At 45.3% G+C, this 15,625-nt stretch overlaps 3 protein-coding genes across 4 annotated transcripts; 2 read left to right on the top strand and 1 right to left on the bottom strand.

Annotated features, from left to right (window-relative positions):
* Nucleotides 1-537: 537 nt before the first annotated feature.
* On the top strand, nucleotides 538-4,228 carry LOC108108793 (organic cation transporter protein). Its single transcript, XM_017216968.2, has 5 exons — nucleotides 538-976; nucleotides 1,061-1,301; nucleotides 2,742-2,845; nucleotides 2,904-3,855; nucleotides 3,920-4,228. Exons 1-5 carry the CDS (start codon nucleotides 768-770, stop codon nucleotides 4,118-4,120), a joined length of 1,707 nt encoding a protein of 568 aa, XP_017072457.1. The 5' UTR covers nucleotides 538-767; the 3' UTR covers nucleotides 4,121-4,228.
* On the bottom strand, nucleotides 4,216-7,467 carry LOC108108792 (DNApol-eta). Its single transcript, XM_017216967.2, has 3 exons — nucleotides 6,978-7,467; nucleotides 6,426-6,922; nucleotides 4,216-6,368 (listed from the first exon to the last, which is right to left on the bottom strand). Exons 1-3 carry the CDS (start codon nucleotides 7,407-7,409, stop codon nucleotides 4,649-4,651), a joined length of 2,649 nt encoding a protein of 882 aa, XP_017072456.1. The 5' UTR covers nucleotides 7,410-7,467; the 3' UTR covers nucleotides 4,216-4,648.
* A 739-nt stretch (nucleotides 7,468-8,206) lies between these two features.
* LOC108108794 lies at nucleotides 8,207-15,350 on the top strand. 2 transcript variants are annotated; one of them, XM_041818240.1, is made up of 7 exons: nucleotides 8,207-8,445; nucleotides 9,801-10,119; nucleotides 10,176-12,174; nucleotides 12,265-12,666; nucleotides 12,728-14,183; nucleotides 14,302-14,395; nucleotides 14,452-15,350. In XM_041818240.1, the coding sequence occupies exons 2-7, from the start codon at nucleotides 9,810-9,812 to the stop codon at nucleotides 14,790-14,792; spliced, it is 4,602 nt and encodes a 1,533-aa protein (XP_041674174.1). In that variant the 5' UTR covers nucleotides 8,207-8,445; nucleotides 9,801-9,809; the 3' UTR covers nucleotides 14,793-15,350. The 2 variants fall into 2 exon arrangements, with proteins under 2 accessions (XP_041674174.1, XP_017072458.2); XM_017216969.2 differs by lacking the exon at nucleotides 8,207-8,445 and having other exon boundaries at nucleotides 9,715-10,119.
* Nucleotides 15,351-15,625: the final 275 nt, after the last annotated feature.

The following is a 15,625-nucleotide window of genomic DNA, read 5'->3' as shown; positions in this document are numbered from 1 at the left end:
CAGAAGTTTAGCTAGACGGAAAAGATAAATGTAGATGCTCTAGTATTATTAATTCTAACTACCTTGATTTTCCACCTAAGGGAAATCACACAGTTACCTCGATTACTGATGCTAATCAAGACATGTATATACAATGTACGAGTATAATAAGATTAGTTATCTATCCTGATCATATTGAATAAAATGAGTTGCCCATATTCCTATATATATAGAGATAGAGATACTGATTAGCACCTGGAAAGTACTATTATTTCTCCAATCGGTAGGCAAGTTACTGATCTACCAGGACGATAACCAACTTAAAATGAATCTTGTCTTTGAGCCTTAGACATCTGATGACTGTCTTTGGACTTTGATTACTTACTTATCACCCCATTCTGCGATCTACTTTCACCTCACCAACCCACCGAGGCATAATCTCCACATTAACCTATCCAAAACTCGGAACCCCGTGAGACCGGCAGTCTTATCAAGGCGTCCGTCGTCCGTACCGCTCAACAGTTGGTCGGTGGAACGATCTTCCCCACTTGTCGGCGAAGGCGATCGTTGATTGCTCGCTCGGAGCACGAACGGAACCGGAGAACGCCGCAGGCATTCGCAGTTCGAGACGCGTAGTGATCGGACGGTACACAGCACAGCACCAAGTGCTCGTTGGCGTGGGTAAAAATAAATGTATAGATTCCGTAAATGAAAATAACGCAACGCGAGTGCACAAATAAATCGAAAACGTGTGCGCTAATTGTGCCCAAATCAGCAGAGATTGGGAAATGGCAGCCAGTGAAGCGCCACCGGCTGATGCGGCAATGCCGTCACCTGCAAAGGATTCCGAGGACGTCACCCTGGATGCCATTCTAAAGCATCTTGGACAGTTCGGACGCTTCCAGCTGATCATTTTCGTGCTGATCTGTCTGCCGATGATGTTCCACGCCATGTTTTCGGTCACCTATGTGTTTACCGCTGCCACCGTGACGCACAGGTGAAGTTAATGGCCGGTTAATGGACCTTAGTAACTTCGTTTAGCTTACTGATTCGAAATAGCCAAATTCCCCTTCTCCGGCAGATGCAACATAGAGGAGTGCGATACGCCACGCAGCGCCTACTACGAGCCACATACGGAGTGGAGTATCCCCAAGAACGGCAAGGATCTGGACGCCTGTAATCGGTACACCAACTCCGAACTGCCCCAGTGGAACCAGTCGGAGGGAGGAATTTGCTTTCCCACGTATTTCACGACAACTACAGAATCCTGCCCCGAAAATAATTTCGTCTTCCGCGATAATGAAGTTACCATTTCGAATGACGTGAGTATCAAAGGTTGTCCGCCAATGGGGGTGCTGTTATCAGGTTCTACGCCGGCTGCTTGCCAGACGCTCGAATCTTGCGCTGGCAGAGGTTGGACTTTGCTAATAAGTCATCAGATTAACGCACCTACACTCAGGAAAAATTATGTTCCCTTTTTAAAATTTTGAATGTTTAACAAGAGCTTGTCATCTTTGTCTTTACACATGTTTAAATTCATTAAAGTTTTTCATTTAATCGCTAGCCTATTTTTGTGGAAACCGTGAATTTCATCATAACAAATACAGGCTTATCTTTTAATTATCAGAATGAGATCCAAAATTTCGAGGCATTGATTACCTTAGGTGAAGTATTTATTTTCCTCGCTATAAAACGTGAGCTAAAATGAGAATTCCTCCCCTTTCTAATGGGGCGTGTGAGAAGATAAGAAAGCTATGGATTTCAGTTTCCCATTATCATATTCTTAACGCGTGGCTAGTAATAACCAAGATTGCTGGACGTGCCCTTTTAAAGTAATCGGAGCAGATCGAACACTGACCCCAGTCGATTTCAATATCAATAATCCTTCCCATTCTCACGGGTTCAATGCTTCTACTACTACTGCTACCTCCCTGATAGTCGCCATTGACTAGTTCACAATCTTAATCAAATAGTGGGCACGCAGTCGGGGCCTGAAACGGGTTAAGAAAGTGGAGATAGGATTGCACTAAGTGATCGTAAAAGTCTCAACGTATTGATTATACGTTATTGAACGTTTAATGTAACGTATACGCCGGGTAAGCCAGCTGAATCAACAGAAAGACAATTGCGAAGGCCGAAGGTAAACACAATTCATAATATTTAGTTAGCAATTTGGGATTAATGGAGGAATTTAACCACTCAAAAGGTAAACAAATTTAGTTTTAGGGGCCAACCTTCGAGCAGGTGATTATGTGCCCTTTAAATATGTAGGAAGCTTTTGCCTAAGTGGCCTGATGAGCTTTAATGCTAAAACATTCTTTATTAGACAATTGGACACGAGATGGGAGAACAGTGGCTGGCAGATAAGTGCCTCAGATGACTGACAGACGGACAAGCATGGCAATTGCAACATGGAAAAACAAATTGAGATTAAGATATTCCTAGTCAAATGAGGTAACAATTTAATATTTAGGGAGAACACAAGTTGTGACTGTTGGAAAGAAAAAACATTTCCATTAATATTACACAAGGTTAAATACTTGTCAACAGAAATGTTTTAAGACTTTCGTATTCAGGAACTTATCGTATTCTTAAAACTTATGGGTATACAATTTTCTATAATCGCTCCTCTTGATAATGATAGTTTAAATGCATTAAATAAATAAAGAGTTCTGGGAACTTAAGATAATGATCACATTTCTGATTGTATCCAACTTCTGGTATATCAAAGCATTGGTATCATGAATACAGTTCTATTCCAGTTTGGCATCTTCTGCGATGATGAGTGGAAGTTATCAATGGTGGGAACTATAAACAACCTGGGACAGTTCTTCGGCATTCCCATCGGCGGCTTTGTAGCAGATCGGTAAGTATGCAAATATAATTATGCATTCCTCCGAAGAGTCACAATCACATCCAATCAGATATGGACGAAGCTTCTCGATCGCCCTGGGCGGAATATTGGGAGCCGTGCTGGGCGTCATCCGCTCCTTTTCGCCGAGCTATGGGTGGTTCCTGGCTTTCGAGTTTCTGGACAATATGACTAGCAGCACACTGTACTCAACCTGCTTCGTAATCGGAATCGAATTGGTTGGACCTAAGCGACGGGTGCTGGCCTGCAGCGTAATTACAGTCTTTTATGCTGTGGGTGAAGTGTTGCTCGCCATGTCCGCCAAAGCCTTTCCAGATTGGCGCATTCTTCTGCGCATCACCTACATGCCCTCGCTGATTCTGTTAGCTTACTTCTGGATCCTGCCGGAGAGCGTACGCTGGTTGCTCAGCCAAGGCAAGGAGGAACGGGCCACGAATATCCTGCGCCGAGCGGCTAAGGTCAACAAGCGCGAGCTGCCGGAAAGTGTGCTGGACAAACTGGTCCTGGCCAATCGGGACAAGTTGCAGCAGTCGTCAGAGAGCCGCTTTCCCATTCGCGAGGCCTTTAAGAACTTTAAGTGGCGGATCGCCAACTGCTCCTTCTGCTGGATTGTCCACGTGCTGGTCTACTACGGTTTGAGCCTAAATGTGGTCCTGCTCGATGGAGACAAGTACAACAACTTCGCGTACATCGCCCTGGTAGAAATCCCGGGTTTCTTTATGCCCCTGCTAATCATGGACCGCTTCGGCAGACGGTACTCCCTCTGCGGTCTGATGCTTGCCAGTGGTTTATGCTGCATCGGAACGATCTTCGCTGGTGCGGATCAGCCGGTACTACAGTTAGTGCTGTTCCTGATTGGGAAACTGACAATAACTGCCAGCTTCCAGGTGCTCTATTTCTTCGCCTCGGAGATTTATCCCACGAATCTTAGGAACAGCCTCCTAAGCTTCTGCTCCATGATGGGAAGATTTGGTTCCATGCTGGCCCCGCAAACGCCTCTTCTGGTGCGTAATTAACGTAGTTGCTCCTCGGGTTATATTTTAATGCTTTGTTTCTTCTCCCTCGCAGGCTAAGTATTATGCCAGTGCCCCGGCTATGCTTTTTGCCGGCGCCGCCATTGTGAGCGGATTGCTCACCTTGTTCTTCCCAGAGACCACCAACGTCGTCCTGCCTACAACAGTGCAGGAAGCGGATGCCATCGGCGTCAAGAAAAAACCGTCGCAGGCCAAGGATCTCGATCTAGTCGTGGCCGAAAGTCAAACGCAGTAATCAGTAACCTAATCTTATCCTAAGGCAGCCTACAAATACAAAGACATTTCTTTTCAAATGTGTTATAACTATAAGAATAAACATTATACATATTATTTTTAGCATTAACAGAGCACTCGGTTTCATTTATTTAAGGATGGAAATTGTATTGATCAACATTGATACTTAAACCTAGAAACAAAAAAACATGAATATTATCACTCGCCTTTATATATAACAAAACTAAAAAATTTACCAGTAACCTGGAACTTGTATATTACAGAACTAAAAAAATCACAAATCGATTTGCTGTCCAGAGCTTGATTATGAAATTTATAAAAATTTAAGAGCTATAAATGTAAAAAATATGTTCCCTTTTTTTCGAACCAAAAATTAAAACTAAATGTTAGTAGCATATATACATCCACAAAGTGTCTTCTTATGTAAGTTCTCTATTCTGATCTCGCTTATATCCTATAAAAATCTGCTTCTGCTCTATTCTTAACTACTTCGAAGTTATCATAGATATATTCGGAAAATATTTTGAAATCAATTGCTTTGACTAAAAAACTGAACAATTGTCTTGGTTCCAGTTGAGGAGCCTCCAGTGGTGTTTAGCTTCTTCTGTTGCTGTTTCTTCGACTGAGCTGGGGAGGTCCTCTCCTTTGTCAGAGCCGCGGTTCGAGTACGTAGATCTTGTTGGTTTAATTCACGCTGAAGGTTCCTGGCCACGTGGTAGTCCAGGTGCTCCGGCATATCCACGCATTTGATGAAAGCCTTGCACTCGGTGCACTGCTGCATCTGAGCATCACTGGATGGTGGATCCTGGGTTGCCTTGGCGCTAAAGAATTTGGTTATACTATTAGTGGGTAGAGCCGTGGTACTAGACGATTTTCCAGAACTAGCCGTTTTCTTAGTTTTTTTCGGTGGTGTAGGCTTAGGAGATATTTTCTGACGACTCTGTAACATCTCCTCCCGCTCATTACTCTTTAGTTGTCGACTCAGTTCCTGGGCAAAATGATGATCCCTATGCGTTTGCAGGCATTTGACGTCATCTGGTATGTTCGTTCCGCACTGCTCGCATTTGACCATCGGGAGAAGATCTGTCCGAAGCTCAGGTACAGCGAACTCTGCATAGCTTTCTTTGTAGTTTCTAGCAGAACTGTCGATCTCGTCGAACTTCCTTTTAGACGTTGAAGGCTTAAGTTCTTCTTCAGTGAGCGGTGGAAGATCGATCGGCTTCGTATTATCTTTTTGGTAAGAAGAGTTTAATTGTTCCTCTCGCAAGGCTTTGGATGTAGATGGCTGTTCTTGAAGAAGCGATCTGTGGATTTTGCCCGTTAAATCCGTCTCCTCTTCAGTGTCTTCATCGAATTCTTTTGTGTTGCTGGCCTCAATAGCGTCTAGTTCCTCTGCCAAATCCTGCATATCTGAATGGATCTCACCTACTGCCTGACCGTATTGTGGCAGTGTCTCTTTTTGTTGTTTCAGGTACTGCGAAAAGAAACTTTCCTTTAATTCCGGCTGCGTTGAAGTGAGACCAGTTCCCTCGGAGATGCCTTCCTCGGCTTTTGTAGTGGCATGGAGCTTCTGCTTGTACTTCTCGACGAAGCTCTTCTTTGGCGCAGCTGAGGCCTCTACACAATTATCATCTGGCTTTGTATCTTCCTTTTTGGTTCCTTGCAGGTAGTTGGCAAAGAAGCTCTTCATCTTAGACTCTTCCGTCTGCTTTGGTTTCTTTTCCACCAACATCTTTGGCGGCTGGAGTGGCTCCTCCCCGCTGATCCTACGTTTCTTGGCAGCCTGGTTTGCGAACATCTCCTGCAGCTTGTTTTGGGTACTTGAGACGGTTTCAAACTTACCCACACTGATGCCGAGAAACTTAATGGCATTGTTTAGAGCTGAATCACTGCCAGCACGCAAAAATGTTTTCGTGTTGGCCTTGATTAGGTCCAGGGCATACTTGACGATTACTTCCTGGTCGTAATCTTTTAAGGCTGTTGAGCGGGAGCTGGCTACCTCCTCGCCGTCAATGTCTTGCACGTACTGCACCACCATTTGCTTGGCCCTGCGATTGTTCTCTATGAAGTCTTTTTCCAGCCGGTCGTTAATCTCAGAGGAAAGCTCTCCCAGCCAGTGCTGAAGGGTTTTCAACCCGGTGATGTTGTTCCGACCCGGAAACTTTTTGCAGCAACCAATGCTCTTTGAATAGAAGCGCGGAGTCACTGCCTCCAGGTCGATGCCGCGAGAGATGTTAAACAGCCAGGTTCTATAATATAGAAGATAAGTTATTCGGAATGGCTATCAGTTGACTTATTTGATGTACCCATTTTTCTCGTCAAACTTGCGCTGCAACTCGGTCTCTGTAAACTTTACCACTTGGCCCAGGAACTTCACACCCAGGGTCTCGCACACCACCTCGCCGAACTTGCCGCCTAGTCCCTTTATTTTGCCAACAGGTAAGGAATCGAATAGACTAGCAGTCTCCGCCAGCGGCAAAATGGTCTGTTTATTTGGCTTGTTCATGCCTGCTGCCAGCTTGGCCAAAATCTTGTTGTGGGCTATGCCAGCCGAACACTCGTATCCGGTTTCTTTTTTGACAGCCGCCCGAACTTCACCTGCCACTGATGCCCCAATGAGCAGCCGGATATCGCTCTGCCGGACGGCGGGAAGATCGTTTTGGTCATATGACATTTGAAAGCGTTCGTCGTCTATGTAGGGATTGGAAAAGCGGTTCGTTATCTTGTTGACGTAGTCGCCAATGTTTGGGTATCCCACGGCGAAGGTGTTAACCAGTTCCTGGGGCTGCAAAGCAAAGGCGCCCTGCAAGGAATTAAAACGTTAGAGAAGCGCTGCCCACAGATGGTTAATCGCATACGGTCTGCATCTGCTGCATACGCAGGTTTACAGTCTCTGTGATGTCCAAATACGCTTCGTCCACGGAAGCTCGCTCTAGAAGCTGGGTAAAGCGCTGCAGCACGTTTGCCACTTCCTTGCCAGCATCCCGGTACTTGCTGGTATCGGCCTTCTCCCGGATGTTGGGCACCTGGCAAAGGACGATGTCAGAACAAAGATCCTTGGCCTCGTCTCCACGCATGTGGCGCGTCACGCCCTTGGCTCGAGCCGCGTAGTTGACCGCGATGATGCCGCCCCCGCGCCAAGGATTATACTGAACAACGGCCAGAGGACGGTTGCGGTACTCCGGCTGCTGCTTCTCCTCCACCTGGCAGAAGAAACAGTCCATGTCCACCAATAGGACCACGCGGTCGTACTTGCATTGCATGCTGACTTGGCTGCGTGCGCTGGTCATGGTTTCATTTCGTATTATTCCGCAAATTTGCAATGCGCGCCAGTAGTGTGACCGTGGTTATTTTTCTCCAAAAATACTTTATACACAAACCTATTGCGAACTAGAAAGCAAGCTAGTGAAGAAGAAGACTAACTGCAGTGCTTTCTGAATTCAAAAATAATAAAAGAATCAAGGATGCTAGTAAGATTTTTGGCCTATGTACTTATAATAAATGGAAGGTGATGTTCTCGCCAGTTTTAAAATATTCTTAAAGTAATATACAAATGCCGCGAACTGGTTCTAGCAGTTGAAAACCGCCAGATGGCACCACTGTTGCAAGCCGATGATAAATTCCAATCAGAAACTTTAATTGGCAGTTCGATCTACCATTCTTAATGTCCTTGGTGCGCTTTCCATGTTTCATTTACAAACCTGCCCTTTTTTAGATCTTCTGTCTAATATCAATTTTTTGTTTTTTTACACTACCATTTATAACGATTTTATAAGCAACATATGGTCAAACTATTTTTTATTAGTTGCATATATATACAATTTTCGTTTTACCATGATAGAAGAGTGGAAGCTTATTCAACCTTCATTGTGCCAGGCCTCAGTTTTAAAGCTTAAACTATCAATTTGATGGCGTTTTCTTAAATTATTTATTTATGCAGTAAGCTTGTGATATTTGGTATATCGGAATGTTTCAAATTGAATCTGTTAAGAAATTTTAAGGGACAAGTACATATGATATTTAGGAAATTACCGTTGTATATTGAATATAAATTTTGCTACTCATTTTTAATGTTTGTAGTCTAGTGTAGTTTAATTAAACGAAAAAATACTGCACTGCACTTTATCCGTAGATTGGCAGATTTTTTAAAAAACTAAACCTGGTCACTCTATACTCAATATTTTTGATTGTTGTTTCTCACTCGAAAAAAATATAAACAAACGAGTGAATACTAAAATGTGCGGTCCGGCGACGCGTTTTATTTATGCGGCTTAATACCGCTTGCTTAAAATTATTACAACTTGGCAGCACAACAACGCTGAAGCGGTAAAGAATGCCTTTACTCAAAAATGTATACATTTCCTGTTCTTTTTTTTTTCATAAAATATATAAGCGATAAAGTAAAGTGCACATCAAGTGTAGATTATTACCTAAGTATCGCTTCCAATGAAAATGTGTTGGTATCGTTATTGATTTTTCTTCGGGCCAAAATGCAATTTACATACACACATCTTTTGCACACTCCCCTTCCCCATTCCCATTCAGATTTTTCCATCCAAGCCTTCCATTTCCTAAGTTCATTTGGGTTAATGCACGGATTACGATCGCTGAATTTATTGATTTGACCATGCGACCAGAAATAAATGTCCTACGACATAACGCGCTCTATTTCCGGCTCCCCCTCCGCTTTCCACCTTTTTACCGGCTGCTTGATTGATGTGCCGAGTGTATGTCCAGCTTATGTCCAATGGCTTAATTTGGGTAACTCACGTATGTATAGCCAGTTGGGAATTGGAGTCGAAACCGTGGCCCAACATACATACGTCAAGTGGCTCTTAAATTGCCTGCATGGAGAGCGGGGGTGGTGGGCAGCTGAGGACAGGAAGGGCGTGTTTTTGTATACTGCTGTGACCTAATTCTTGTCTGTTTACTTTATGGCCAGCGCTTAGGACACCGCAGGAATTCCAGCGGAAGTGAAAGGTGCAGCACTGACCTATTGTGATACTCAAATGAAGGTGGATAGATAAATAAGAGGGTGCCACAGAAAACTTTAAATCTTATGAATCGTTATTATGTTATTCTAAAAGTTGAAAGGGTAAATATTATTACATGTATTATATTTTACAGCATTTTACAGCTTTTAGATAATTTTCAAATTGGTTTAAAACCCTTGGATCCAAACTTAAACGAAAATAATTTTTCATATTGAACGGCTGTCAATAACAATCATAGTTCTCAGTTTTTAAACTGGATTCTATTAATTTTTATTGTGGTGGCTCCAATATTGATGTCGTTTACTGGTATGACTTTAATGAAAATTAATAGCTTCGCTCGTTTTAAGGTCTATCCCTAGCCCTTACACACTAGATTTTGCCCTCAACCACTCTCTAGTTCCCTGAACACAGCATTAGCGCACAATTATGCTAATGGTTCACATGCCCAAACAAGAACCACTTGACTGAGAGCCCGCTAAGCGGACCGCCAACCCACTCCCATTCTGCGTTCTCCCCCTTTCTCTGTCTCGCTCTCTGCAAGAGAATTCTTTGCTCTAGCGACTGATTCACGGTGAGGCCATCATTCCGCGTACGTCCGGCAATGAAGTCACTTCAATCAACCGAGGGCGTAGTTAGAAATTTTAGATTACCAAAGTGAATGAAAAAATCTTTGTTATTTTTTTCTAGTGAGCCACCATGGTGAAGATCCTGCAGGCCTACAACTTTGCCAGGCAACAGACCTACGCTCTGAACGGCGATATCCTGGCTGCCAGTCTGATCGGTAACAACCGGATAGCCATTAGCAGTGCAGAGCAGTTCATTGAGATCTACGACATTTCGGGCAAGCAACCCCAGTCAGAGGAAACCAGGAGGGCACAATCGGTAGAAGAATCATCCAATGACGCGCCCGGAGAAACTTGCACTAGCGGTGCCGATGAGAGAACGCCGAGCAGAAGCACGCTGGCAACAGTGGGCGAGGTGGTGCAACTGATTTACTGTGAGGCTGGTGAGTAAAAATCATACATACCTCTTAATAAGCAAATAAAATTAAATATTCTACAGGCAAATACCTGCTCACCTTGGAGAAGGAGCAGGCGGGTAGTCCGGTGCACTCCTCTTCGACCATCAGCTGCACCTCGAGCAGCAACAGCAATACGGTCTGCTCCGAGGACGACACCAAAATGTTTGTACGCATATATGCAAACTTCTGGAAGTTCCCGGACAGTCGGCTAAATGAGCTACCCATCACCATTCGGATAGCGTCGATGACCACGCCCAAGACGCCACTGGTGGAGAGCATCGATGTTATCGAGTTGCCACTGCGCAGTCCGCCGGAGCTGGTGCAGTGCTGTCAGACCTCCGGCAACATCATTGTGAGCAGCCGTGACAGGATCTACCTGTACGAGTATACCCAGTGTGTTCACGAGAACACTCAGCCCAGATTCGCCTTCATCGACTTCCTGCCCTTCAAGTTTTTCGTGCAGCTTAATTTCGTTCCAGTACGACTGAGTTTGGCGGAGAACGTTATCGCCTGCCTCAGTCATCGCTATTGCGTGGCCTTCAAGGTGGTGGATGCTCTCGCGAGCAGAGTAAGTGGAGGTCAGGATGTGAGCTGCCTGGATAATGACTACGGTGGCGGGGACGAGCCACTTTCGGAGTCTATAAGTATGGGAAGCAAGGGTAGTGCGAGTGGCGCCGGTGGAGGCGTGGTCAGTTCAAGCCACAGCCAGCAAAGCTGTGAAAGTGACTCCCTGCAGTCGACAAGTAGCGGAAAACCACAAGTAGTCATGAATGGAGCCTTGCCGGGACGGTCGCCGTTAGACTTCAATGTAGCAAAACTGGTGAATAATGCCTACGGCAGGGAGTTCGAGCCGGAATTGCGCTCTCAGTGGGATGAGGGCGACTTCGGGGCAGGAAAGAGTCAGGATGACAGCCAGGATATTACCATCAGCCCCCAACGAGCCGCTGACATTAAAATCAAACTGGTCAATGAGGCCAAGGCCATGAATGTAAGGGGTATCGCGGGTGGCATCCATCTTGACGATGCCTCGGTGCAATATGATGTGCGTAAACTATTGCAGATCTGTATAAAGACCTCGGAGAACCAGCCGCGTGTTCTGGATATTCTTCGTTGTATGGACCTCAAGGCCATCTACCAAAGAAGCAATCAGGGAGTGGACCAAGAGGACGACGAGTACGATATGGGCAACCAACAGGTGCCCAGTGCAGTGACCACCTTCAAGCATGTCAACCGCCGGACTCTTAAGTCTTCGCAGCATCAGAGGTGCATTGGTCACGCTCTCCTGGTGGCAAGCAGTGTGGACGGTTTCTTGTACCAGTTTTCAGCCCAAGGAAAGTGGTACAGTGAGAACGAAAAGCCGGTGGCCTGCTACAGCTTTACGGCCCCGGTCATCCAGGTCCACATCAACGACTACGTCGTATATGCAGTGACTTCCGAGTCCGTGGAAACTCACACCTCGCGCATCGGTCACAAGCTCTTTCATAATCGCTTTGAGTATCCTTCGATTGGCGGCTTGTTCCCAGAGGAATCCGCTCCGGATGTCAGTTCGCCCATTGCAGTCGTAGGACTCGCGGCCTTCATGCACGTTCAATTCGTGTGTGTGAACAGGGAACAGTTGGTGCTCATCACAAACGCAGCTCTGGAACAGCACAAACGACGCAGTATGGGCGAGGTACCCAGCGCTCAAGTGGTGACTGTCAAGAGGAACATTGCCGCTCGCCTGCTGGCCGAGGCAAAGGCCAAGCATAGTAGTCTGCTGAGGAGCAGCAGTGCAGCCCAGTCCTCGTCGGTGCCCAACGAGTGGACGCTTTACAACCTAGAGGTGCCTAAGGTGGAGTGCGTTATCGAGGACCTTGAGGGCATTGCAGAATCGTATCGCAGTGCGAGCAGCTGCAATTTCTACGATCTCATGGAGGAGGCGCATGTCATGCTTAGGCTAGGTCTCACTCTGCAGGGTGAGCGCTTGGGGACGGAGCGCGAGCTCCTGCTTCGAAAAATGTTCGTGGAAAACTGCCGAAGCCTGGCGGATTTCTCAATACGGTAGGGAGAACCAATTTCAGAATTTACTGCAATCCCTTTAATGAAAGCATTAAAGCATTAATCAGCTATAAACATCTATTGCTCTTGCAGTTCCAGCAAACAGGAGGTGTATCTGCAGGCTACAGGTTTCTACAGGATGTGTCAGCTTCATCTCGTTGACATCTTCAATCACTATATAGAGAACTTTATGGACGGTGAAAGTGAGGAGATACCTGAGCTCGCAGGACTGATCTATACAGTAAAGCTGTTTTTGCTTAGCTTGGGGACAGATCGCTCAAAGTCGGCCTTCCTAAATCAAACAGTTCGTCCTTACTTTACGCCAGCTCGTGTGATTCATCAGGGATACAAACAAGTTCCACTCTCGCTGGAGTTCCTTAACATGTTCATCAAGCATGCACCGGCGGACATTCCGCAGATAATGTTGGTCTCACCAGTTGTGGGGGACTCTATGAGTGGAGAGCTGATTAACTATTTGAAGTACTTGAACAAGCTGTAAGTTATTAGTTCGGTAATTTACAAAATGTATGTTTATTCGTTTATGCTTAATAATTAGTTCCCCCGATGAAAACCTGCTGCTGGCTGTGACTGCCTGCCGAATGTCCAACTATTTGCTGGCCCAGGAGATAGTTTCAAAGTCCTCGAGGCGGAACTTGGCCACCGCACTAATTCGGCACAAGAATGTTTTGTTCGACGACAGTACTGTGATCTATCAACGGCGACATCAGCAGCAAGCTGATTCTCATGCATCGGGATCGCGGTCTAAGAAATCTCGGCGAATGGGAGGGAAGAGCAGATCCGCTGCGTCTGGTACGCCAACTCCAAATAGCATCGTGTCCTTCTCAGATTTCTGCGAGACGATTCTGCTGGCCAACGAGCAGCCAGCTTTAATAGAAGCAATCAGCGATGCCTTTATCCATGCGCTATGCATCGAGCATAGCATGACTTTAGACGTAATTTTGCAGTTGTTCCTCAACTACATTGCCTCGCACATCGGTCAGAAAGGATACCAGACCTCTCAGAAAGTGCTCGTTAACATTCTGCAGGTCTACTTCTACGATCTTTATGACGTTAGCTCGTCTCTACAGCCGCATGAGATTCGATCGCAAACACCGCCACAACTGGACGACGACTATGATGAAGAGTGCAGCAGTTCTCGGGCGCCTTCACTGCACAGCGAAGCGGATGCCCAGTCACTGTCTAGTTCTTGTGCTAGTTCGGCGCATGAAGAACGTTCAGCTAGTCTGTCGATCAGTAACAGACAGCAACGAATCGTCTACGACCAACTGCAGGAGCAACAGTCTTCTCCCTTTCAGAAGCGCAATTCAAATGCCTCGCTATCACAGCCCCAACCAGATGACGATGTGGCTGCCAGCAATCTTAAGGGTCTCAAAATCCTGTTTCGAATGTACATGGGCCGGTTGAAGGCCCTGAGTGATCTCATCACAGACCTACAGTCCGCGGACATCGAACAGCAAGCGAGCCGAGAGGAGTTCATGAACCTGCGAATGGAATGCATCTCATACATGGTGGGAATGGCACCTAATTATTGTCCCAAGCCGATAATAAGGAATCCCAATGATCCGCTGTCTGGCAAACTTATTTATGTTCCCATCATTCCGGACTATAAGTTACCCGAGGGAGCAGAGTATGATCGCCACATTAAGAGCTATATTCGCCCAATTCCCTGCCTACTGGAGCGACCTCAGTATCTTAATCGCCTTCCTCCCTTCGAACGCAGCGACTTTAGCTATCCAAACAAGGACGACGGCGAGTTCGAGGTTCGCTTTCTCAGCTGGCATAACGAGTTGCTAACCCTCACCCTGAAAATTCAGAGTTTGCTAAGTTCCACCAAGGTGGATCGTGAGATTATCTCGGAGTTTCTTGCTTTCATACAGAAGACACCGCATTTGATGGGCATCGACAGCTTCTTAGTCATTGTGTTGCCTAAAAACTTGGCCATAAACTATCTGCTTAGCTTTTGTCCAGCCTTTTTGTGGCAATATGGAAAGGTAAGTGATAGTTTTTATGATTGTAATCAAGTCTTTCCAAACTTGAAAAATATAAAAACTGTATACTAGAAAATAAATCACTCAAATGTTTGTGATTAATAATATTTTATGTCTACAGTCCTGCGGATTTACGCCCAAGCACTGGGAGAGCCTGTTGCGGAAAATTCTCAGCAAACAGGAGGCGTTGCCTAACTGGAAGGCACACATTACGGGTTCGTAAAAAGTGTTACCAATAAGGACCTTAAAATAATTATTTTCAACATTTCAGAGATCTTAAACAATCTGGTGGCGGAACTGAGCTTTGAAGAACTTCTGCAATGCTTTCCCAGCGAGGTGATTCAAAATAGAAACGCGGCGCAGTACTTTGCCAAGGAATTCTCCGAGACGACTGTTCTTTATGAGCATGATGAGCTTGTCTTTAAGACTCCTGATCGCAAAGAGGGACACAGAGAACACATGCCGATGGACAACATAGACGAGGACAATGTGTTCGAGCTAACGCTTCGCAAGGCGGTCGCCAAGCAGCGGAGCATTGCATTGAGGTCGATGATCGAATCCACAGGAACCCAGCTGTTTGACGCTACCAGTAATCCTATGTACAACCTGTAGACGGTCTACATTCCACGTTGAACTAGTTAAAGGAAGTTATCAAATTGAAATTCGATGAGATTGATTGATATTAACGTAGCAGAGTAGTGAGCACGGAAAGCTTTGATTCTAATCCATAAATTGGTCGATATATATTTTGTAGTTTTAGGACACACCCATGACGAGGCATAATTTATAGACATTCTATGTGACACAAAACGCAACATGATTTATGGAGCTGTGCTGATGGGGAACAACTCCTAGGCTGAAGGTTGTAAAATAACAAGCTCGTAGCGAACTTACGCGGTAGTTGCCATATTTATTAAAACAGATTCATGAGCGGTAGCTTCTAGGAAACCCCATCTCTATTTGCACTTGTATGCAATGCTTATCCAAGTTTCCTTTGAACTGTATTTTAGAAACCTTAAAGTATTTTTACTGTATTATTATATTAGTTTCATAGTCCCCTTATTAATCTAACACACCCAGGCACACTCTCTTACGACAACAACAAAATCAAGTGATATTTTTAATTCTTTCATTGAATCTGAACAATAAAAGCATAATTACATTACAATAGTCCCGCTGGGTTTGTGATAAGCTGGAAGTTTATTCACCTGCCAGCTTAAAAGACTGCTCTTGAGCTGTTCATCGCTGTTACTTAGTCCGGCAATTAAATCCGGGCTTCTGTGGGCGTGCTAAGGTAATTGAACGTGTGAAAATCGCCAGGGTAACCACTCGGCGGCAGATCTCTCCACCGTGAATAACTTAGCCAATTAAAAGCAATGGGCGTGCGGTGTCGGGCATCGGCCGTGCGGCTTTTCAAGCCGGACTCAGTCACTTAACGACGCTTG

Source organism: Drosophila eugracilis, unplaced genomic scaffold (genome assembly GCF_018153835.1).
Source record: "Drosophila eugracilis isolate 14026-0451.02 unplaced genomic scaffold, ASM1815383v1 contig_2154, whole genome shotgun sequence".
NCBI lineage: Eukaryota > Metazoa > Arthropoda > Insecta > Diptera > Drosophilidae > Drosophila > Drosophila eugracilis.
The sequence above is the reverse complement of the archived record's forward strand: the minus strand, read 5'-3'. Positions and strand labels throughout refer to the sequence as shown.

Bases quoted from the DNA above. Each gene is read 5' to 3' on its own strand.
- LOC108108792 (XM_017216967.2), bottom strand. From the start codon at position 7,409: ATGACCAGCGCACGCAGCCAAGTCAGCATGCAATGCAAGTACGACCGC. The intron at 6,923-6,977 runs GTATGCGATTAA...AATTCCTTGCAG, and splicing joins GTATGCAGCAGATGCAGACC to GGCGCCTTTGCTTTGCAGCC. The intron at 6,369-6,425 runs GTACATCAAATA...TCTATATTATAG, and splicing joins AAGTTTGACGAGAAAAATGG to AACCTGGCTGTTTAACATCT.
- LOC108108793 (XM_017216968.2), top strand. From the start codon at position 768: ATGGCAGCCAGTGAAGCGCCACCGGCTGATGCGGCAATGCCGTCACCT. The intron at 1,302-2,741 runs GTGAGTATCAAA...GTTCTATTCCAG, and splicing joins AAGTTACCATTTCGAATGAC to TTTGGCATCTTCTGCGATGA. The intron at 2,846-2,903 runs GTAAGTATGCAA...ACATCCAATCAG, and splicing joins GGCGGCTTTGTAGCAGATCG to ATATGGACGAAGCTTCTCGA.
- LOC108108794 (XM_041818240.1), top strand. From the start codon at position 9,810: ATGGTGAAGATCCTGCAGGCCTACAACTTTGCCAGGCAACAGACCTAC. The intron at 12,667-12,727 runs GTAAGTTATTAG...CTTAATAATTAG, and splicing joins TTGAAGTACTTGAACAAGCT to TTCCCCCGATGAAAACCTGC. The intron at 14,396-14,451 runs GTTCGTAAAAAG...TCAACATTTCAG, and splicing joins CTGGAAGGCACACATTACGG to AGATCTTAAACAATCTGGTG.